The sequence below is a fragment of the Schistocerca cancellata genome, chromosome 1 (assembly GCF_023864275.1).
Source record: "Schistocerca cancellata isolate TAMUIC-IGC-003103 chromosome 1, iqSchCanc2.1, whole genome shotgun sequence".
Lineage (NCBI taxonomy): Eukaryota > Metazoa > Arthropoda > Insecta > Orthoptera > Acrididae > Schistocerca > Schistocerca cancellata.
The window spans coordinates 476,142,308-476,167,574 of record NC_064626.1 but is presented as its reverse complement, the minus strand read 5'-3'; the positions used below and the strand labels follow the sequence as shown (position 1 = coordinate 476,167,574).

At 40.9% G+C, this 25,267-nt stretch overlaps 1 protein-coding gene across 1 annotated transcript in view; it reads right to left on the bottom strand.

Annotated features, from left to right (window-relative positions):
* The window catches only part of LOC126177352 (pleckstrin homology domain-containing family D member 1-like), a 200,263-nt gene that overhangs the window by 167,508 nt on the left and 7,488 nt on the right, over positions 1-25,267 (bottom strand). Inside the window, exons 2-6 of the mRNA XM_049924449.1 lie at positions 22,893-23,079; positions 19,969-20,045; positions 19,684-19,775; positions 19,542-19,594; positions 6,638-6,814 (exon numbers count right to left, since the gene is read on the bottom strand). Of these exons, the coding sequence (XP_049780406.1) occupies positions 6,638-6,814; positions 19,542-19,594; positions 19,684-19,775; positions 19,969-20,045; positions 22,893-23,079 (586 nt within the window). The remainder of the gene's footprint in view (positions 1-6,637; positions 6,815-19,541; positions 19,595-19,683; positions 19,776-19,968; positions 20,046-22,892; positions 23,080-25,267) is intronic.

Sequence of the window (25,267 nt, the reverse complement as noted above, 5' to 3'; positions counted from 1 at the left end):
GCGAGCGAGCGTTCACCTCGTTGAAGGGCCTCCTCACGTCAGCCCCTTGTTTGGCTACTTTTGATCCCCATAAGCCGTTGGTCCTGGCTACGGATGCTTCGCAGTATGGGGTGGGGGCGGTCCTGGCCCATCGCAACGCAGATGGTTCCGAGCAACCACTGGCGTTTGCGTCGAAAACGCTTAGTCCCACGCAGGCCCATTACTCCCAGGTGGAAAAAGAGGCTTTGGCCATTGTCTACGCTGTTACCAAGTTTCACCCTTTCTTGTATGGCACGAAGTTTCAGTTAATCACTGACCATAAGCCGTTAATATCGTTATTTGGCCCCGCCTCTCAGATTCCGGATAGGGCGGCCCACAGACTACAGCGCTGGGCCTTCTTCCTCTCTAAGTACCATTATGACATTCGTTTTCGCCCTACAGGCCAGCATGCCAACGCCGACGCTCTTTCCCGTCTTCCGGTGGGCCCGGACCCTACATTTGATCAAGAGGAGATTATGTGTTTTCATTTGGATGTGGCGTCCCGCCAGGCGGTTGATGGCTTCCTGATCACTAGTTCTCGAGTCGCCAGGGAAACGGCGGCTGACCCGGTTCTCCGGCAAGTAGTTCGCCTCATTCAGCAGGGGTGGTCGTCCCGCCCTCCGGGCCGGGCCTCGGACCCTCTTCGTAATTATTTTCTTCTACGAGACTGTCTCTCGGTCTTGGACGGAGTTCTCCTTCTGGCTACCGATGATACAGCTCCTCGCGTGGTTGTTCCTGCAAGTTTACGACGGGAGGTCCTCAAGTTATTACATGCGGGGCACTGGGGTGTTTCCCGTACTAAAACCTTGGCTCGCAGATATGTGTACTGGCCCGGTATTGACAGAGAAATTGAGCACTTGGTGGCCGCCTGTTCCCAGTGTGCGAGCCAACAAGCATCCACCAGGGCAGCGTTCTCTTCATGGCCGCCGGCAACCCAGGTGTGGGAACGTATTCACATCGATTTTGCGGGGCCGTTTCTCAATGGCTTTTGGCTCATTGTCATTGATGCTTATTCCCGATTCCCATATGTGGTTCGCTGCTCCTCAACCACTTCAGACGTTGCAATCCAGGCACTAGCAAAAATCTTTTCTGTGGAAGGTCTGCCAATCACCCTGGTCTCGGACAATGGACCGCAGTTTCTTTCGCAGACCTTCCAGGATTTTTGTAGGCGCTTCGGTATTCGGCACGTTTGCTCTCCCCCCTTCCATCCACAATCGAATGGGGAAGCTGAGCGCATGGTGCGCACCTTTAAGACGCAAATGAAAAAGTATGTGCACGAATTTCCTGCAGAGGAAGCATTGACGTTTTTCTTGACGGCATACCGGACCACACCAATGGGAGACCGCAGCCCAGCAGAGCTCCTCCATGGGCGTCAACCTAGGACTCTGCTGCACCTCCTCCAGCCTGGTCCTCGCCAGTCTTCCCAAAACGGAGTACCTGGCTTTCCACTGGGTATGTCAGTCTGGGCCCGGGGGTTTGGTCGCAATCCACGTTGGATACCGGCGGTGGTCCTGCACCGACATGGCCGCCGGCTCTATACCTTGCAGGTGGGGGACCGGGTGGTACGTCGTCACCAAAATCAGCTACGTCCACGTTCGGGCACCCACCCTCCGACCTCTCGGACACCGGCTTCCCCATTGCCGGCACCTGTATTGGTTTCACAGGGGACGTTACCTCCTCTCCCCGCAGTGACTCTGCCGCACTGTGGTGGTTCTCAGCCTTGGCAGCCTCCAGTGGCTCCAGCACCGGCATCGCCGTCATTCGAGCTGCCCCAGCGAGAGCCGGCCCCCCTAGCCGGCCCGGTTTCGCAGGGGGCTAGTTCCCCTGTGGTCGTCCCTTCCCCTTCGTCCCCGCCACTGGGTCTTGCCCCTCCTGAGGTGGAACAGGATCCAGAGTTCGACAGCTTGTCGCCCGTTCTGTCCCGGGCTCCGGTTGTGGGACGATGGGGGCCTCTTCGTGTGGGTCACTTCCAGCCGTATTCGAAGGTTCCGGCTCGAGGGTTGGTAGATTCCCTCGACTCCGGCCATCCCATGGATGTGGAGGTCATCGCTCCTGCCCGATGCTCCACCTTCCGACGCAGTGGATCACAGTGGCTTCACCCCCCAAAGGAGGAGGAGTGTAGTAGCCACCAGAAAGATCGCGGGAGGCGCACATTGGCACGGCGCGTCATGGACGGTAGTTGCCGCAAGTAGAGTCCCGTCCACCAGAGGGCACGCGAGAATTCGGACGCGCCCTCTGCCGGCGTAACAACAAGAACAACAACAACAACTCCGGCAGGACAGGCTCAGCGCAGTCAGTCAACATCGGGCATGCCTAGGACACAGTCCCGGTCTACGCCAAGTGAAGTGCGACGTAACGTGAACAGTGTTACTACAGCAACATTGTCTCTGAGGTCTGTGAAGTAAAGCATAATGTGTATAACATCATAACAGACGTGCATTACTTTTATGAGCTTACTCAAAATTTCCTCGAAGTGTGCGTCCCTGACTTAATTTGTTAAATTTGTTTATAATCGACCTTCTTCCTTCATTGTTGGACATTTAGATAGGACTGTACCACAATATTCCATCATATGACAGTGGATTAGGGTCATAAAAGTGTCATAAATTTAAAATAAAATTCAGTTTTTGTAAGAAATTTAAGTGTATTTTTCATGCTGGTTAGTGCACAATGGTAAGACAGATTTTGAAACCAGAGTTCAAACTGTAAGACATTTCCAGGAACAAATGTGGACCCTGATCATAATTTATAGGTGATGAACTCCTGATTAAAGCTGAATACATGGCAAAAAAGTAGAAATTTAAGGAGATGTAATCTGGATAAACTGAAAGAACCAGAGGTTGTTGAAAGTTTTAGAGGGGGTATTAACCAATGTTACACACTAGCAGGGGAAACAAATACAACAGAAGACAAATGGTTAGCTTTCTGAGATGAAATAGTGAGGGCAGCAGAGGATCACATAGGTAAAAAGACAAGTCCTAGTAGTAATCCTTGGATAACACAAGAGATATCAAGTTTAACTGACAAAAGCAGAAAATATAAAAATGCTGCTCATGAAAAAAGTGAAAGGGTATACAAACATCTAAAACCTGAGTGTGACAGAAAATCTTTGCTTTCCATATTGTGGGAGGAGGTAGTATGGATGAAAACAAGAACAAAATTTCAAGTAAATATGGACTCTAAAACATATACTTAAAGAGCTATGAGGCATTCCTCATCTTCGCTAATGTGAAACACATCTCTTCTATTAAATAAATGCTCATGGCTCTTAAGGCACGCATTTTCAAGCCCATGATAATTAGACATTTTTTCCTTATTATGGTGTAAGGAACTTGTCCTCAGAGTCTGTAAAAGGAATTTATTTACATCCTGTAGAGGGTCTACATGTGAGAAATAAACTCAAGGATAATAGTACAGAAAGACAAGAGGATCTAGGTGAAAACTGGAGATATGATACTGTAAGAAGATTTGTCAGAACACTGAAAGACCTAGGCGGTAACAAGGAGCATGGAGTAGACAATATTCCCTCAAAATTATTGAGATCCTTGGGAGAGCCAGTCATGCAAAAATTTTCCGCGTAGTTTTCAGGAACTGTGGGACATGCAAACTACCCTCAAACTTCAGGAAAAATGTAACACTTCCACTTTCAAAAAAGGCCACTGCTGACAAGAGTGAATACTAACACGCCATAAGTTTAATAAGTCATAGTCGAAAAACACTGACATGAATTAATTACAGAAAAATGAAAAAACTGGTGGAAGCTTACCTGGGGAAAGATCTGTTTCAGTTCCAGATAAAAGCAGGAACACACAAGGCAATACTGGCAGTATATCTTATTGTAGAAGATAAACTGAAGAAAGACAATCTTGGAAATTTTGAAGATAGCAGGGATAAAATACTGGGACCAAAAGATTATTTACGACTTGTACAGAAACAGACAGCTGTTACCAGAGTCAAAGGTTGTGAAAGGGAAGCCACAGTTGGAAGGAAGTGCGACATGGTTGTAACCTATCCCCATTACTGTTCAATCAGTATATAGATCAAGCTGTGAAAGAAACCATGAAAATATTTGCAAAGGGAATTAAAGTTCAGGAAGAAGAAATAAATCTTCGACGTTTAATGATGGCATCATAATTCTTACAGACAACAAAGAAATTGGAAGAGCAACTGAGTGAAATGGATAGTGTCTTGGAAGGAGATTATAAGACGAACATTAACAGAAGATTTGATTACCCTTGTTTTCAAGGGTAATCGAATGCAGTCAAATTAAATCAGATAATTGCTGAGGGAATTTGATTAGGAAATGAGGCATTAAGAGTACCAGATGAGTTTTGCTATTTGGGCAGTAAAATAACTAACAATGAATGAAATAGAGAGGATATAAAATGCAGATTGACTACAGCCAGGGAAGCATTTCTGAAAAAGAGGAACTTGTTAATGTATAATATAAATTTACGTGTTGACAAGTCTTTTCTGGAGTGCAGCCTTGTACAGAAATGAAATGTGGATAATAACCTTTATTTACCAAGGAAAATGAACACACAGTGGTATATTTTTCAAAGTTATTTTATTTAGACAACCAGTTTAGGCACCTCAGTAATGCCATCTTCATGACCAGATGACCATTAACAAAATGGTGGGCACATCATAATGAACTGGACATATAAAGCTACAAGTAAAGCAAAAATGAATTCTTTTTTACTGAACAGTTTCTGTAAAATCATTTGAGAAAGATTGCAGGGCATGTGTGTCAATTCTGTCATGGCAGATGATTGTTGACCTCCCCTTCTGAACAAACGAATGAACTGCCCCAGCTGTCTGGATGAAAACTGGTCATTGCATATAGCCCACAGTATCCTGCTCAACCTGTACACTGAACAAGCAGTAGAGGCAACCAAAGAAATATCCGAGTACGAATTGAAGTTCAGGGAGAAAATATAAAAACTTTCAGATTTGCTGATGACATTGTAACTCTGTCAGAGACAGCAAAGGACTGGGAAGAGCATTTGAACAGAATGTCTTCAAAGGTCGATACAAGACGAACATCAACAAAAGCAAAACAAGGATAATGGACTGTAGTTAAATTAAATCAGGTGATGCTCTGGTTATTAGATTAGAAAACAAGACACTTCAAGTCATAGATGATTTTCACCATACGGGCAGTAAAATAACTGATGATGGCTGAAGAAGATGATGTAAAATGTAGACTGGCAATGGCAAGAAAAGCATTTCTGAAGAAGAGAAATTTGTTACCATCGAATATAGATTTAAGTGTTAGAAAGTATTTTCTGAAGGTATTTGTCTGACTGTAGCCATATCTGGAAGTTAAACATGGACCTTAAACAGTTTTGGTCAAAACAGAAGTTTTCGAAATGTGGTGCTATGTAAGAATGCTGAAGATTAGATGGGTCGATCACGCAACTAACGAGAAGATACTGAATAGAATTGGCGATACAAGGAATTTGTTGCACTATTTGACAAAAAGAAGGGATCAGTTGATAAGACACATTCTGAGAAATGAAGGGATCTCCAATTTAGTATTGGAGGGAAGTGTGGGTGGGAAAAATCATAGAAGGAGACCAAGAGAGGAATACATTATGCAGATTCAGAAAGATGTAGGTTGCAGTACTTATTTGGAGATGAAGAGGCTCGCACAAGATAGAGTAGTTGGAGAGCTGCATCAAACCGAGGGATGGCGCATACTTTGCAGTACTACTAGTGTGCTCTCTGGCCCATGCCACATGCTACAGCCACTGCCGGTCTTGGTAACTAGAGATGCTGAGGTAAGTGCAACACTCAAGCCACTGTTTCTGCTTCTCACTCTCCCTTTGAAAATTCATTTTCTCAGGAAACTACCACTGTTGCTTGTTAACACAATGTTTACTTTATACCACCAATAATGAACATTATTGTGGCTAAGTACTTTCACCACCAATATTGAACACTACAGTAGCTAAGTACTTTTAACACAGCTAAACTAACATGAAAGACAACACTAAAAGTTCTACACACATCGCAAACTACACACTATAGACGGAAGCAACAGAATGATCGTATGGGCTGGAGCACAGTGTGGAACAGTGCCCCTTGCCACTACACACTGCCCCACAGCCCTCCTCCCTACACATACATCACTATGGCAACTTGCCAGGGCATAAAGAGTTTGCCAAGATATGTGAACAGTATTAAACCTCACAACAGTTTGAACTTGGAACTCGGTGCTTGAAATATCAGAGCCTGATATCAACAAAACTAGAGTGCAAGGCCAATCACGTGTCAGCAAAAATTCCTAAACTTTTAGTCATGCAAGTAGCAGATCTTGTTATCACAACAGTCTGTAGTACAGGCTGGTGAGCAGCCCACTCATGTGTGTTCTCCATAAAACAATCCATCATGACTACTGCCTTACTGCTGCTACAGAACAACAAAAAATTCAGTTATGGGCAGTAAGGCTTTAGAATTTCTACAACTAAATATGGTAGGAAACAAAGAAAACACACACACACACACACACACACACACACACACAGAGAGAGAGAGAGAGAGAGAGAGAGAGAGAGAGAGAGAGAGAGGATAATAACATTATTGAAGTATCACTATAAGATCGTCTTGAACTTACCATCAAATCACTTGTGGTTTGTTCCAAAGCTTCTTTGTCCTGCTGTACTAATCGCAATGCTGATATGGTTTCTTCATATTCTCTCTTCATAGCTTCGTGCTCCTTTTTAAATTCTGCAATGGTTTCCTGAAGTCGGCATTTTTCTTCATCAAGGATTAGGTTCAATTTCTCTAATTCCTAGCACCAAAAAGTTTTTCACATCACCCAGATAATATAACACTTACATCTCAAAACACAGCAATAAAAGTATCACTCTGTGTCTAATGGCCTTGATGGGGACAGAAAGTTAAACTATGACCTTACTTTAACACAGATGTCTACTACATGGTATGTAACAGCGCATTTAAAGTCAAGAAATAGGACATCAATTGCACTGTCACACATATAAAATGAGTAAATCTCAAATTTTTGTATATGCAAGCTGCTTCACTTGTAGTGCTGAGGGCAGGATACCAACAAAGGATTGAAAGGTATGATAAACATAACAAATTTTAAGAAAAACTAAGTTTTCTGAATTAAATATCAAAAATATTATTCTCCATGAAAATGATACAGGAAAATATTAAGACAATAAAAGTTCAAATAAGATAGTTATCTATGTCAGTCACTCATTTTATTTCATCCCATTATGCATTTCGAGAGTTTACATTCCCATTTTCTGGTGGAACAATATCATGTTACATTTTTGCTAGTTGGATGCAGCCAATCGTTTGTTGTTGTTTCATTTCATTGCAAAAACATATAACAGGCACTCGTTAGTGCAATATGGCCCTAAGATTATAAATTTTAAACAGTGATAGAATTACTTACAATCTGCTCCAGGGCACAGAGCTCTGCGGTTTGTCATAAGTACAGATTGCAAATAACTCTACCACTGTTTAATATTTATAATCTTAGTTCCATATTGTGCTAACGGGTGTCAGTTATATGTTTTTGCAATGAAATGAAAAAATAACAAACGATTGGCTGCATCCAGCTAGCAAAAAAGTAACATAATATTGTTCCATCTGAAAATGGGAATGTAAACTCTCAAAACACATCATGGGATAAATAAAATGAGTGACTGACATAGATAACTTTTTTATTTGAACTTTTATTGTCATAAGCAGTCGCAGTTCCTTACAATAATCCAACATGGACGACATAAGGCTAAAGTATTAAGAAATGTAAGGACTACTGAAGAAATTCTCTTGAGTCAGACTCAATTATATGAGATTATATTGTTTATCAGTAACAACAATGAAAATTGTATTAGTGTGCTGTGTGCAGTGTAAGATATCACTATGGGAAAGTGATGTGCTACAAGTGTATAGTATAGATGAATGATGATTGTGGACATAAAAATATTTGTTAGTTTGAATAGTGAGTGTAGAATTGTGTACTGTTTGGAAATTTCACTTGGTTTGCGCATGAACTGCAGATGGATGCAGCGTTTCTGTAAGGTGGCATGACAATAGCTGCTTCATCACACTTCAAGGTAACTGCTGATTAGGGGGTTTATTCCATATAGTCTCATCCAAGATTAGAGATGCACTGCACACCACAGGGCAATGAGTACTTTGATGACTGGTATCACGGAAACAAGAGAGGAAGCTGATCTGTCATTCTAAAGAGAACTGTTATTCAAGTTGTTGTGAGCACATGTAATATCATAAATCAAATTGCATACAAATATGGTACGAGGTGTTTAAGTACTGTAATTGATGGAACAATATAATCACTTATGAGAGGGAATGCTTTCCATTAATTTAGTAGGACATTAAAAATTAGATACACACTTTCGTACTTTCAGTATAGATATAGTAGCAGTGGAGAAATCCTCATCAAAGGATGATAATTCAAATGATATTGGTCCAGAATTTAAGGATAACAGAAATAGTAACCAACTCATATACAATTACCACACATAGAACACCTTAAATACATATACAGACTGATTAGCTTATACATACTTTTGTTCCATACACTGACAGTGAGAAGATCCTAAAGGGGTGTGTGTGTGTGTGTGTGTGTGTGTGTGTGTGTGTGTGTGTGTGTGTGTGTGTGTGTGTGTGTGAGAGAGAGAGAGAGAGAGAGAGAGAGAGAGAGAGGAGGGGAGGGGGGAGGATACACAATATATATTTACAAACATAAATATTATACAAATCTTCTTCCACACATCCTAAGTGCCTTGATCCTCATCTGAAGTACTTGACCTAATGTTACTATGGAAACCGTGTAGCTGGGACAATACTGCTGTCGACCGCTGTGGCACCACTACTCAGCTGACTTTTGTCATCATGAGTGCCCTCTGACAGGATCGCAGCAGAATTCTATAAGCCACATGCAACTGGCATGAGTCAATTGTGATGCAATCTATGGAGTGTGCTGCCTGCTAAGCTTAGGTGCTACAATTTTCGATTCAGTTTGTCACAGGATTGAGTGAGGTGATGCAGTGGTTAGCCGACTGGACTTGCATTCAGGAGGACAATGGTTCAAACCTGCATCCGGCCAGCGTGATTTAGGTTTTCCGTGATTTCCCTAAACTGCTTCAGGCAATTGCCGGTATCATTCCTATGAAAGCACGCGGCCGACTTCCTTCCCCAGCCTTCTCTAACCTGATGGAAAAGATGACCTTGCTCTTTGGTCCCTTCCCCCAAATCAACCAACCAACCAACCAACCAACCAACAAGTTTGTCATAGGCAGAACTTCGGAATATGAACTTAATTTAGCTTGCACAGTTTCTGAAGAGTATAATGTAAATATATATTGTTGTAAATTAACCAGGACACATCCCTGCTAGTTCATATGCAACTTGCCTTGACAGAAGTGGCAATGACTTAATGCACATGACACATGCAAATCAAATCTTAAAACATTTTTGTAATTAGGTGGGAATGTAGGTTTTTCTACCATGGAACACTTACAACTACTACTGATACAAATCGTGCAGGTTTGTCAGGAGCTAACGACAACTATATCAAGCAAGGAAAGCGTAGTAAATGTAGCAGGGAAGTCTCCCCCACCAACCACATTTACAGCTTTTCCACAATTTGAGAAACAAAGTGTGGGATGCTTACTACTGACAACTGCTGTTATAACTCTTGGGTTTGACAAATTTCCAACTTGGAAAAACTAACAGCCATGTTCTTATTAGGAAAACCTGAACTGTATCACCTAATATTGAAATTGGAGTTGTCTAGAATACTTCCTTTATTACAAGAACATTTTCCACATGAAATATATTACTGCAGTCAAGTTAGAATTAAGAGAAGAAGAGGATACTAATCAATCTTATGTGGACTTAGCTGCCCACCTGCTTGGCGGGAGGGGGGAAAGGGGGGGGGGGGAGAGGGAGAGGGAGAGAGAGAGAGAGAGAGAGAGAGAGAGAGAGAGAGAGAGAGTTAGTCTGATCTTTGGGGGGGAAGAGGGAAACAGAGAGAAGGATTCGTCTCCATCCATTACTGTCTCATAATTGATAGATCCTGTCAAGGAGAAGAATATTAAGAAATGTGGGTCAAATCAAACTAATTCCACAGGTTGTATTAACAATGAAGTATCACTGGATTGCTATTTTCACTTTGTGCTTACGTGTACTATACATGAACATACTAAATATGTGTAGGAGGAAATCGGGCTACATTGAAAAAAAAAAGAAAAAAAAATGCTACTGCTGCTGCTGCTTAATTTGTGCCATGGCGTTGCTCCTCATCTGCCTACTTGTTCATTATTTGTGTCAATAGACACAACCTATTTATTTGGTTTTGAATATGGATACATTTGAAATGAATATTGTTTACAACCATGATGTTAATGGGATCCATCAGTCCTTGAATTTAAGTGTCCAGGTAATTTTAAAGTAATATTTGTGATTAATTTCCTTTTGACTGGCAGAGATTCTCACTTTCTCATTTCCTGTCCACTTATCCATAGTCCAGTAAATCTGGTACCGTACCGTGTAAACAGACACTAAACCAGTCCTCAAGAACTATATAAACATACTAGACAAAAAATACTGGTCACCCCCAATAGACATCAGATTCACACTGGGTCTCTAGCCCTGATAATTATCTCAGTTTGGTGAAGCTGAAATTCAACATGCTTCTTCACGTATGCCACAGCCTGCTGAATACACTTATTGATCAATAGCATTACATCCCATAGACTGCAGGGATTTTGACTCCTACATTTCAACTGACACTGTGAGAAGTAACAGACATTTTTATGGATTTTGGATCGGATACCTTAACGATTTGTTGAGGTGTGCTAGGGTTCTAGAGTCTTCTTCAGATTGGAAATGTATGTGTGCAGGCTTGTGTTATCATCTTGGAAGGTAGAAGTATCCTCAGCGCATTCATTATGCAGACGTGAAGAACAAGCAACACTTTGGCACCAAGAATTTTGTAATAAACATTCTGGTTCATAGTCACATGAACCTGAATGAGAGGGCCCAAATCATGGTTTGGGAAACATCCCCACACCATAACAGAACCACTAATTTCTGAGCTACACCCTCCACCCATTGCAGGGTTAAATCACTTGTCGTACTGTCAGTGCACTTGACTCTTGCATCATTTGACAAAATGACTAAATCGAGAATTTTGGAACACACTACATGCTTCCAATCAGTTACTGTCCAGTTTGGTCCACTGAAAGCATGCAGCCTTTTTTTTGCCACTGTGAGCAATGCCTTTTGCAATATACCTAACTCTAAATGCCGATTAAAATCAACCAGATCAACGGGACATGCAGTGCCATGGTAATACAACTAGTTGGGGAATTGTTAAGAGGAGATGGACCGACACATACTATGTATACAGGTCCCATATTGTACATCAAGGAGCATTATCCCATACGTCAGTTATGGAACAAATCATAACATCAGGTCACCATCCAATGGTTGCCATTATTGTGCCACACAAAAATATAACTGACAAAAACACATCAACTGTGTGACGAGCATATGGTGGTAACACAAATTGTTACTGCCTTCACAAAACTTTACATAACGAATCAATGTTTTCAACACAGTCAGGAGATACAACGACATATAGAAAAGTTAAAAACAGCAGCAGTACTGGGTGGACAGAACTGACACATTTTCATGAAGGAGGCAAATGTGAAACCAACATTGCGGAGGAGCAGAGTTGTTGATGAAATAGGACTTTGCCTTCAGGATGCCACACAAGAGTTTAGCCTTCATGTCACGATTAGATCTCTCAGCCCTCCTACTTTTCAAAATCACAAAGGTGCAGCAACAAATATAGCTATGAATGGTGGGCTCCATGTGGTTCCCAAGTCGTGCAGTGACCGTAAACCATAAAATTACCAAATATGCGAATGGTTGCTGCATATTTGGTAAATATAGCTATCACCCTTTCAAAATTGAAAGTCAGTAACTGCATTGCAAACTGGAAGGACTGTGATGCATTTTCAATAAGTGATCATAATCTCATTTATATTACAATTACAGGCATAGATAAATGATTTAGACACTAACATCCAGCAACCACGAGTGACTATACAAACCACATAAAACGAATTGGGAACTTTTAAAGGAAGAATTCAAGACACAGCCACAGCACGAAACTAGATTTGATGTTGATGCAAAGCCAAAAAATTCATGCGAGTATTGCAAATGGTGCAACACAAGGCAATACCAACATATGTGAGCAAGTCAAAAGAGTTAAAAATTCCCCGAGTCCCACCCTACAGTTCTTACAATGTGGAGCAAGGCAGGCAAGAAGATACTACCAGAGATCCTTAGGGGAAACAGAACACTGAGTTTCTATCAAACGGCCAAACAACAATATAAAATACTGTTACACCAAATACAATTAGAGAGGCGGGAGGCACACACTAAGACCCAAATGGTAACAAATATTTGGGGTTTTCCATACAAACTTACAAACAAGGTTTGATAACCCACTCTATTATCAGCTTCAAGATGATCCAATGACACATTAAATGACAGACTGAGAGACATTAATACAGTACCTACTCAGAACTCTGATGCCGGTTGATTCAAGATGGAATACACAGAGTACCGTCAGCATCTTTGCTCTGTATTAGTAGAAATGAAATGATCATATGGCATTTATTGGCTGGGATATCCACTTTGGGGTTCGGCCGCCATATTCCTAGTCTTTTAGATGACGCCACTTCGGTGACTTGCTTGTCAATGATGATAAAGGACACACAACCCTCAGTCCATGGTAAGCGGTAACCCTACCACTGCGCTACAGAGGCGGACTGTATTACTTAAGCAGCATGTGAATAACAGTGTTGTGATTGCAACTACCCAAGAGGAAGTAAGGCTGACAATAATGTAATTAAGGTAGAAGAAAGTACCCAGGCACCAGGGCCTCATAGAATGGTTGCGGAAGTGTTGCCTCAGCTAGTGGACCAAATTGTATCATATATAATAGTGTTATTAAATGAATGTTTTTTTCAGTGATGGGTGCAAAAATCTGGAAAATCTCAATATCATTACGCTAAAAAATGGTAAAGACAAAGACTAAAGAGAACTGAAATCTTACAGGCCAATTTGTTTGGTAAATGTTTTAGCCAAACTACAGGAACAGCTTCTGGCCGCTGTCTCACAGATCGCAGACAATTAAGGGGCATTTAAGGGGCATGAGCTCCCTGCAGTGCAGTTTCAGGAAAGGGAAATCCACCAAGGATGTGATAAATCACCCAGTGCATATTGTGAACACCTCAGATGATAAGTATGCTATACATATAAGACTGATACAGCCGGAGCATCTGATAATTCATGGTGGCCCGCTGTGTTCAAAAGACTGAAGCAGATGGATTGCCCCAATGTGTCTACAACACCCTACAAGATTATTGCACAAACAGGCAGGTGCAATTGGAATAACTGGAAAGAAAGCTATGAAAAATGTCACCAAAGGCTGTCTGCAGGGCTCTGTCTACTGTTCAGAGCTCTAGGATGTTTCCATAGAGCCATAACTGAACCAGCTTCAGAGTATAACAAACAATAACAAACACTAGAGGCTGGATCGCCTATGCAGACGAACTGCTAATTATAGTATCTACCCACACAAAGGCTAAATGAGAAGAAAATAGTTGCATAGTTCTTGAAACACTAAGTAATTACTGAGTAGAAAACAAACTAATGATAGCTGCACATGAAACAGTTTGTATGTTATTGAAAAAACATTTTCAAAAGCAAGAAATCCCACAATACTAACAAATGAGCAACCTGTGAAAAGAAAAGTAGCGTATAGGTATCTTGATAAAAATATCAACAAAAAGCGAAACTTTCATGCACATGTACAAATAGTCTGCCACAGAGTCATTTAAAATCCTGAACAAACTACCAACAATTGGCCAAATAAGCCCTCAGCTGCTTTTTAAGTGTAATAAGAACATACAATAACGCAATCTTAATCACTACTGTATGCTACTGGTTGAGCACTTGGGCTCATAGGACCAGAACGGTAATGACAGCACAGGCTCTGCAGTGAGCACAGAAAAGTGTGCTCTTGCATCTGACAGGCGCTCATAGACCAATACCCACAGAGGCTCTGCTGGTGATACTGAGCTTAGTAACTCACGACGTAGCTGCAAAAAAGAGAGGTGCACATTATTGGCTCAAAAAGGGGCAATATCATAAGTTAAAGGAGATAGTGGGCACAAAGTCAAGTTAAAAAAGGAATGTCTTTGGCAATCCAACACTCCATAACACAAAAAGGAATGAGGAGCTGAACTCAATAACAGCCAAGATATTAGCCTATCATCTGCAAGCCTGCAAAGCCGAGAGACAACCAAGAAGAGCCCATACATCATGACAATGTTATGTACCACCACCTTCCAGAGGCAGTTAGGAGATGAGCATTGTAGATGACCAGGAAGGTCTTGCTCAGACTCTGACAACCATCTCCCAATTTCCACAACTTGGATAGCAAAGCAGCACTGCCTCAGCATGAGAGGGACTAACTATCCACACAAATGAGGAAACCTAACTTGATTGTTATACTAAGTACAGTAGTGTAGTTTAGTGTTGTAGTAGTGTAGCATGCATTTATAGAGAACAGCAAGAAACATGAGACAGGACAGAAACAGGGAAGAGAACATCCCAGTTCCTTCCTAAAATAAAAGAAAGATCCATACTGGCATAGTTCTATCCAGCCAAGGGAGCTAAGCATTACCTGTTAATGAAAATACAACACTCCACCACCAACAGTTGCAAATGTGGAGCTTTTGACGAGATGTCACAGACCAAGATAGGAATGTCTTTGGCAATCCAACACTCCATAACACAAAAAGGAATGAGGAGCTGAACTCAATAACAGCCAAAATATTAGCCTATCATCTGCAAGCCTGCAAAGCCGAGAGACAACCAAGAAGAGCCCATACATCATGACAATGTTATGTACCACCACCTTCCAGAGGCAGTTAGGAGATGAGCATTGTAGATGACCAGGAAGGTCTTGCTCAGACCCTGACAACCATCTCCCAATTTCCACAACTTGGATAGCAAAGCAGCACTGCCTCAGCATGAGAGAGACTAACTATCCACACAAATGAGGAAACCTAACTTGATTGTTATACTAAGTACAGTAGTGTAGTTTAGTGTTGTAGTAGTGTAGTCCGATTTTTATGAATTTTATATGACATTACACGCACTACTTGCACACTTCTTCTTCAAAGAATTTAGAGTGGGTTGTGTGTTGTGAAGGAAGTCAGCTCCACCCAAAATATGATTTTTACAGGGAGAGGACTAGCAAAGCTAAATCTCTTTCATGACATACAGCTGCTATATAGTGTTTGTGTTCTGTACTAAACCTCAACAAAACTGGCAGTGCGACTCAAGAATTATATGTAGAACCCATGATGCACTTTAACTGCTTTGTCTCTAATTTTAGCAAGAAAACCAACATAGCACAGTAAAATAAAATTCATTGTTTCCCACTAGCTGCTAAGAGCTACTCCACTGCAGTACCATTTGATCACTAGTGCTGGCTGGAACAGAAGACCAGACTTTTGTGGTGGAGTCTCCAGTCTTCTCACTTCTAAATGTTCAAAATTAAGGATCTATTATGTCGAGGAAAATGTGTAGATACTAACAGAATACATATTTATTTTACAAAAAATGTGATGTAAGTGAGAAACAATCCTATTTAGATTATGAGACACTACAACTGTGTGATTGTAACATGATGGTATCCCCTCTTTAACCAGATGCATTATGAGCTGTCACAGAATTATGTTTCACGTGGAAAATGAATTCTGTCCTTCAGGGAAACAACTCTGATGAGGTGAAATGTCTATCATGTGGTGGCAAATAACATCAAAAGACCTTATCTACTGGGCATTTCCTTGCCCACATTGCTTATTTTCATCTGTTTAGATGTGACTCAATCACTCTCAAAGCTGAAGTCTTCTTGTCGAGCCAGGAACAAAAAACATGAGATAAAACACACACACACACACACACACACACACACACACACACACACACACACACACACACAGGTGTCTCTCTTAAGAATCATGAGGCGAGTTTCCTCTGGTGTTCCAGCAGGTATTTGCAGGTTTCTTTTTCGTGTAGCTGGAATGAGCCGACGCAACCAGTGCTCATCAGGTCTTTCATACGATGCCCAGAATCAACGAAAAGCACTTTGTTTTTCCACTGCAAACAAAATAATTTTTGAAGCAGAACTGGTCATGGCCATGCGATACAGTGATCCCAGATTAGTCCAGTGCCCTATTTGTTTTACCGAGCGAGGTGGCGCAGTGGTTAGACACTGGACTCGCATTTGGAAGGACGACGGTTCAATCCCGCATCCGGCCATCCTGATTTAGGTTTTCCGTGATTTCCCTAAATCGCTCCAGGCAAATGCCGGGATGGTTCCTTTCAAAGGGCACGGCCGACTTCCTTCCCTGTTCTCCCCTAATCCGATGAGACCGATGACCTCGCTGTCTGGTCTCCTTCCCCGAAACAACCAACCAACCTCTATTTGTTTTGTACACATATACTACCAGGGACAGTAAAGTTCTAAGCAGTGGCATCACCACCTGGCCCACACTACCACCAAGCATACACAGCTATTAAGTCACTGTTTATTCTTTGTGTTTTACTGTCACTATTAATACATATCAATAAAACAGATATAGGACTAGACTAATCTGGGAGCTTTCTGTCAAATGAGCACATAAAATCACAATTGAAAAATAATTTTTTTTGTGATGGGAAACAAACTAATGCTTTCTGTTGACACTGGGTGCCGCATAAGACGTGACAAGGCTCACTCCAGCACACAATGCAAAAAGGGTGTTAATTTTAACTGAAGACACTGAAATATCTCAAAAACAACACATAGGATAACAAAAGTTATAATTCCAATTAGTTTGTCTTGATGTGTGTGTGTGTGTGGGGGGGGGGAGGGGGGGGGGGGGGGAAATCCAACGATACCGCATACCACATTCAACCCGTCACCCCACCCCGTGTGCAGATGGCAGTGAGTAACTTTGAAATCTTCAATGGGAACCCCTGTATTTTACTGTAGATTACAGTTCTATGGCAAAATCTACATACATTCTGTCTGAAGCATTTTCTTCATTTTGGCACAGGTGGCGCTGTAATCAGAGGAATAGTAATGGGTACACAATCATTTTACGGCATGCTATTCAATGGCCCTTGAATATACAATGGCGCGTGGGACCTCACGTCCATGCTGCAAGGGTAGGACAGGCCACTATTTCATAACTTCTAACTGAAAACCCCATTCGCAACATTGTTTTCATACACTGCATTCGGAGCTCACATATCGTGCAGATATAGAACAGAGAGTGGCTCATTACAATATTTGAGCCGTGTTTACTGCCCTTCAACATACCTATCATTTGAAGAACAGAAGTGCAAGTGGACAATGAGTGGTACAACCAAACAAGAAAAAATTGAAATGATCCTGATTTACAGAGAATTTAGGAGAAATGTTGAGGCTTCTGTTGTCTTGCATGCAGAGTGTTTTCCAGAGAAAGCTCTCTCTCATTTGTTCTTTTGCAAGGTTGTAAACACCTTTACGTCTGATGGCAGTGTACAAACTGCCAAAAGAAAAGAAAGCGAATATGTTACAGGAGAAGCTAATGCACCACAATCCATGGATAAGCACCTGGCAATTACACCACAATTCTGCCATGTCTCTTGGTGCTACTGCCACAATACTGCATCATCATATGTATGATCCATATCAAAAGTGGTGTATCAAGAATTTCATGGCACCATTTTCCTTAACTGGGTAGCATTTTGTGAGTGGGCAGGTCAACAAATGATGATGATGATGATGATGATTCAGTTGAGGGGGCACTCAACATCATGGTCATCAGCACCCTGACGAAAAGTCAACATGAAATCTCATGGGTGGGGACGAAGTCTATCCCCACATGCGGAGCAGATTATAGTGTATTAAAGTTTGCCGACCTTCCCTACCAGTTTAGGGATGAGGCCTGACATTCACAAAATTTCACCACTCTGTTAACGCTGGTATCGGTATCCGCGAGGATGGTGGGCAGATCTCCAGCGAAACAGAGGGCTGCCCTAATATCAGTATACAGGACACACATAGCCACAATATGCTGAACTGAAAGCGGCACACCACAAACTTCACATAATGGTGGATCCTCCTGCCGGAAGAGGAAGCCATGTGTGAAAGGGCTATGTCGAATGCACAGTCTGCTAAGCAAAACCTCCTTCCAGCGGCGAGGCTGACACGAATTCCACCAAGCCTTTGTGGTCGATTTGAGCGACCACAGTTTGTTGTCTGACACCTATAACCATTCAGTCTCCCACTGACGCACGATGCATCTGTCAGAAAATGAGATAATGACGTGCAACGGGATGGAACATTGATGGACAGCACCATCCCAATATGCTTCCTTGGCAGTTTTGTCAGCCATGTCGTTACCCTATATCCCAAAGTGGCCAGGTACCCAGCAAAAGATCACCACCTTGCCATGGCATTAGATCCGCTGTAAAGAGTTACGGATGAGTTGAATCAGCAGGTCTACCGGATAGGTCAACAAATCCAAACAACCCCCACATTTTATGCCAAGGTACTATTTTCTGATGTGTCTACATTAAAAAACCATGGTAACGTTAATCAGCATAAAATGCGTTACTGGAGTGTAGATAATCCCCACTGGTTATGACAGTTGACCATCAGTGTTCTCTGTCGGTTAACATATGGTGTGGCATTATGGGGAACAAACTCATTGGTTCATTAGTTTATTGATGGCACACTGAATGAACACAAATATCAAACATCTTTGGAACAGGAAGTACTGGTACTACGGCAGGATGTTGCCAAGGACATTTGGCAACATATGTGGTTCCAGCGCCATGGTTGCCTCGCCCATTACACAACTAAAGCAGGGCAGGTATTAGATCATGTTTACCCTGGTTAGTTGATCGGCAGAGGTGACTCTATTATTGGCCTGCTAGGTTGCCAGATTTGACATCACTGAACTTCTTTCTGTATGGATATTTAAAAGATAAGGAGTACTAGCACATGCCAATAGGCCGTGAAGACATGGTCGACCACATCAGAAATGCCCATGCTGACATTCTCGCAGATGTGCTTTTGTCCTGGGTATGGTCACTTGAAAAGCAGATCAGGATCACTATGTGTACTGACGTTGGTGGAACTGCATCTGAATACTTACTCTAATTGGGAAAGTAGAGTAGCATTTGCCTCGAGTCATGGCCACAGTGGGACGTCGAGTAGCCCCTATCTAATTGCAACAGAATACAGAACATTCCGCTATCTCATACTAATAACCTATCCAACAGCGCCCTTCTACAAAATTGAAACTGATGCTGCCAAAAAATATTTTTTTATTTTTACAGAAATTATGTACTTCCTAAATATGATTATAAACATCATTCTGTATACATACCTCATTTCTATCTATTTCATCCTGTAATGCAATTGTCTCCTCATGTAACTTCTCTGTTCAGGAAAGAATTCAAATAAATTAGTAACAGATACTTGATTTAAAACATTTTTTCCTGGTAAATAATACTGTTTGTATAGCTTACCCACATAAGACTGCTTTTCTTTGTTCAGCTTTAGGCCCTGAGATTCTAAGTCCCGAATGATGGATTCTCCCATTCGTGAATTCTCCCATGTTCTGAAACATTATAGTTAGATAATTTTCCATTGTATTAGAATAAAATAAGTGAAATACTATTTGTATATATTTCAACATACCTCATGCTGTCGTCTGCTGATAATAAAACTTAACAGAAAATTACATTACTGCAATGTGCTAAAAATTTGGGATTAAATGTACAAAATTAATAGAAGCAGAATACTACACTTACATACGAGCTGCCTCTTGCAAACCTTGAATCCATCGTTCTTGGTCAAACTGAGTTTCTGCTGCCAATATTACTGGGCCCTGAGGAACAGTGGCATCTCAGTGAAACAGAATGACTTGATGCACACATCTATTTACAAAATCAGAGCTACCATCATAGATATCACTTAAACAAATTAATTTCATTTATAGGTACTGCAGATGATAAAATAATACATACTGAAACATTCCTTACTCAAACGGGAATAAAACACTGTTGTACAAACTTCAATGCTAAACCAAAGTATTGCTTTTAAAAAAGAAAAAAAAGAAAAAAAAGAAAGAAATAAAGACCTACAGAGACTGTATGCACACAGCTCATGTACAGTGCTACACAAATGAAAATGAATTAACAACTGAGCAGGCAGGATCTATGGTACACATATCATTAAAATTACCGAACATGTGTGACAAACATTCATCCATAGGTATGAAAAGAAGAAGGAAGGATGAAAAGGGTTTAGCACCCTGTTGACAATGAGGTCATTGTAAGCAAAGCACAAATTCAGACTGGGGAAGAAACTAGTCTCATTCTTTTGAAAGGATCATAATGGCATTTGCCCGAGTGACTGAGGGAAATCAAAGAAAATTTATATTTGCATTGACGGACAGGGATTTGAACTGACATGCTCCTAACAGTAAATACAATGTCTTAATCATCATGCCACCTCACTTAGTCATTTCCATTACTAATACATTAACTGAGAACATTTTGCAATAAAACCATAACATACCAAAAAAGATACCTAGATTCATTTTGCTGTTTACATTAACTTTTAATTAGAGAGATTGTTCTTATTAAGTTATTTATAAAAGGGAATAACTAATTAAGTACCTATAGTTGTAAACTTCTAAAACCTTTTTTCATTTCATCTTAATTTCTAGTTAGACACAAGGCCTATTAAAAATCCTGCACACCTTAATCATTATTCTCTCAAAGATAAGCTGCTGGTGCTAATTAGTTACCTTGGAAACACGGGGGAGAGGGGGGAGGGGCAATTACTAATTCTAATTTCCATTGGACAATTGCAGTAGGGTCAAAAAAGCAGTAATTATTGAGACTATTCTGTAGACATACAAGGTTCACAGCTGAGAGAAACAGTCACCAAAAAGAAGGTGCCTTTCCAGTACAGCTAGTGGCAGGAGACTTTTAATTGTGACGGTTATAAGGGAAAAAGAAAATAGGATGTGCAAATGGTAAAGGGCAAGAACCACAAAACTGGAAAAATGACATAACCTACTACATGAGATAAGAGATGAAGTGCCTCATCCACTTGCAGAAAAAACACAAGAGATTGGAAGTAAGTGAAAAGTAGTATGAAACTTAATGATAGAAGGGAGAACTGTGACTCTTGATTAGATTCTACAGTGGCTTGATAAGCTCTGATTTAATAAAGATGTACAGTACATTAACAGGGAACTGAACAGGTTAATGTCAACAATGATGTGGAAAGGGGAGGAGCTCAATTTGGGGTTGTCATAGGTTGTGCTATTGGGAGGTGAGATGGAATACACCTCAATGACATTAGAGGAGTCATGAACGTTCATGGTAAAATTCCTGTGATTACTTGTGTAGAAGGAGTACTGGGGGAGGGGGGATTTGTTTTTCTTTTGTAGATAATAGATTAATTTTTTTATTCAGGTAACATTTAAGTAACTAAAGTTCTGTGTAACGTAAAAACGAGTCAAATAAAGGCACCCCAATAAATGTTGAGATATTATGTATCCACGAGTGGTTGTTCGGACAGATAAGTTTGGGAAGAAGAGGAAAAGGATAGAGGGAGTGGCGAAGAGGGCAGGGCAATATGTGCAACACTATGAGTGTGTATAGAAGTACTGTGAGACGGAGGGAGGGAGGGAGGGAGGGAGGGAGAGAGAGGGGGGGAGGCACTCACAGTAACAGAGGGCAAAATAAGGATTAAATGTAGCTTAGCAATACTGGTCAAGTTTTATGTATGTATGTATGTATGTTTTATGTATGTATGTTATCATTTCTCCTCCTTCAAATGGACTGCATAAAAATGTTCAAACTGAAATTTATTTGTTAGACTGTAAGGATAATGGCACAGCCTCACTGACACATCATGAAATTCAAAGTGTTTTCAGTGACTATGCAGACTCGCAACTCTTTCAGTGTGGGTCACAGTTCACAAGATACTGTAGTATTGTCATTAACAAAACTAAGCTACATTCAGTTCTTGTGAGATTTATTTCCTTCAGCATTATACCACTGGCAACATTTTTGTGCACACTCAAGCTCTGGAGTCTTTGGCAGAGTAGCTTCTGAAAAACACAGTAGGCATCTAGCAATTTCCAATGTATAGAAGGACATATGACCTGCTTGCTCATGGCTCCCACTCTGTCTTATGATGAAATTTCTAGGCCTTCTGTATATCCCTACATACCTGCCACTAACACCACACACTGCAATAGGCCTTTCCAGCATCCATGGCACAAAATTTCAGTTTATATTTGAATGACTGTTATGACCACTGCTAAACCCACATTTATAATAAACATTAACAAGCTCCACAGTACCAACAGATATCTGATTGTCAAAAATACATAACATTTTACATGTTCTTCTTGCTTTAATATTCATCCCATGCCTTCAGATTTTTCAGTTCAGCATAGGTCTTTCAATTACATTTGACTAAGACCGAACATCTGACGACAATTTACATTAATTTCATATCATTTTACTTCTCACTTTCTTCCTGTATTACTGTATGTTTATCAGCCTTTTTGTATTTATCAGACTTCATCCTATTTCTACTTTATTTTTCACTTACAAAACAACTGTTAGTTTACCTTTATGTGCTTTCAAGAAAATGTGGAATTATTTTGATTTTATCAATTTCACTCTTCTTGAAACCAATTAACACTTACATTTATGAAGCTGTCACTACCAATTTTGATCATATACTCCTGGCCGACATCAGATGATGGTTGAATTATACATCCTCCAATTGGTAACACACCCTTTGGATGAATGTTGAAGTAGCCTCTTTTGTCAAAGGACTTCTTTTCATTTTCTGAGTAATAGAGCAGGAATCCTTCCTTCACCATAAAAAACCTGCAACGATAATATATTATTTGAAAGTTAATGAGTAATATGTACACTGGTAACAAAAACAACAATGCCTCATCTGTGGTCAGTAGCAATCTATCGTTTCCATATTGTTGTTAACAATGAAACACTATTTCATTGGAAGCAGAGGGAGGATTAGCTAAAAACACAAACAGTGACAATCTGAAAGGGGTGGGCAAGGGGAAGGTATTGTGCAGCATGAGTGGAGGGAGAGAAGAGTGCTGTCTGGCAGAGTATGCACAGACTAGGGTGCATTGCAAGACTGCCAAAGGTGCAGTGCAGTGTCGGGAGGCTGTGAGGCAGGGCTGTGGGGTGGGAGGAACAGGGAGCAGAAAATGAGAGGAGCAGGGAAGGAGGAAGATGGGTGGGTGCACTGGCAGAGGGCAACACACAAAGAAGGTGAAGTGATGTGAATAGGGACGAGTAATAGGAAAACCTAAGAAAAAAGATAGGTTGCTACTCCCTGTAAAACACAACAAAGAGACTGTTACACATTTAGCTTTCCGTTTACACGTCTAGTTCTGTATGACCAAATTGAGGAGCAAATCTCCAAGGTCAGTCAAGGAATGTGTCAGTACATGAAATTACAACATAAAAGTAATAACAGACAAAAATAAAGTGTTTATGAACACGAAAAAAGTCAATCCATAAGTTTAAGTAAACGCAATCAACAATACAACAAGAATCAGCTTAATTTTTCAAGGAACACCTTGACAGAATAAAATGAGTGATCCCATGAGGAAACTCTTCAGTTTCGATTTGAAAGCACGTGGATTACTTCTAAGATTTTTGAATTTGATTGGTAGCTTACTGAAAATAGATGCAACAGTATGCTGCACACCTTTCAGCACAAGAGTTAAGGAAGTCCGATCCAAATGCTGGTTTGATTTCTGCCGAGTATAATATTGTTGACAAGAAATGGCAGTAAGGACTATATGTATATATATATTGAGACACCAATGTTAAAATACCCAGACTCATGAATAGGGGTCGATACAAGGTTCGTGAACTTACACCTAAAGCCCCAAACCACCTGCTTCTGAGCCAAAAATATCCTTTCAGAATGGGAAGAGTTACCCCAAATAGTATAATACCATATGATATAAGCGAATGAAAATAAGCAAAGTAGACTAATTTTCACATCAAACAATCACTCATTTCAGATACTGTTCGAATAGTAAAGATGGCAGCATTAAGTCTTTGAAAAAGATCCTGAATGTGGGCTTTCCATAACAGTTTACTATCTATCTGAACACGGAGAAATTTGAACTGTTCAGTTTCACTAATCATATGCCCATTCTGTGAAATTAAAACGTCAGGTTTTGTTACAATGTGGGTTAGAAATTGTAAAAACTGTCTTACTGTGATTTAGTGTTAGTTTATTTTCTACAAGCCATGAACTTGGGTCATGAACTGCACTATTTGAAACCGAGCCAATGTTGCACGCTCATTCTTTACTGCCAAACTAGTGTCATTAGCAAACAGAAATATTTTAGAGTTACTCGTAATACTAGAGGGCATATCATTTATATAGATAAGGAACAGGAGAGGCCCCAACACTGATCCCTGGAGCACCCCTACTTGACAGTACCCCACTCAGACCCCACATCACAGCTGTTACCAGCATTGTGAGTAATGACCTTTTGCTGCCTGTTGTTAAAGTAAGAGGTGAATCAATTGTGAGCTACTCCCCATATTCCATGATGGTCCAACTTCTGGAGCAATATTTTGTGATCAATACAATCAAATGTCTTAGTTAAATCCTTAGTAAAATAAAAAAATATGCCTAGCATTCGAAACCTTTTGTTTAACCCATCCAGTACCTCACAGAGAAAAGAGAATACAGCATTTTCGGTTGTTAAATAACTTCTAACACTGAACTGTACATTTGATAGCAAATCGCGATCTTCAGAAAAGGAAACAAACACTCAAGCAAGCAAAGCATTGCACGCATGACTGCCATCTCTGGCAGCTCAGACAGGAATGCAACTGTCACATTGAATGGAAACGGTAGCCTGTAGGGGATAGGGATGGGGAAGGGATAGCAAGGTGGGGGTGTGGGTAAGCAGATTGCTGTCTGCCAGCACATGCAGGGACTAGGAGGCATGAGAAGACTACCATTAGGTGCAGCATTGGGAGGCTGTGGGGGAGAACCGAGGAGTGGAAAAGGAGC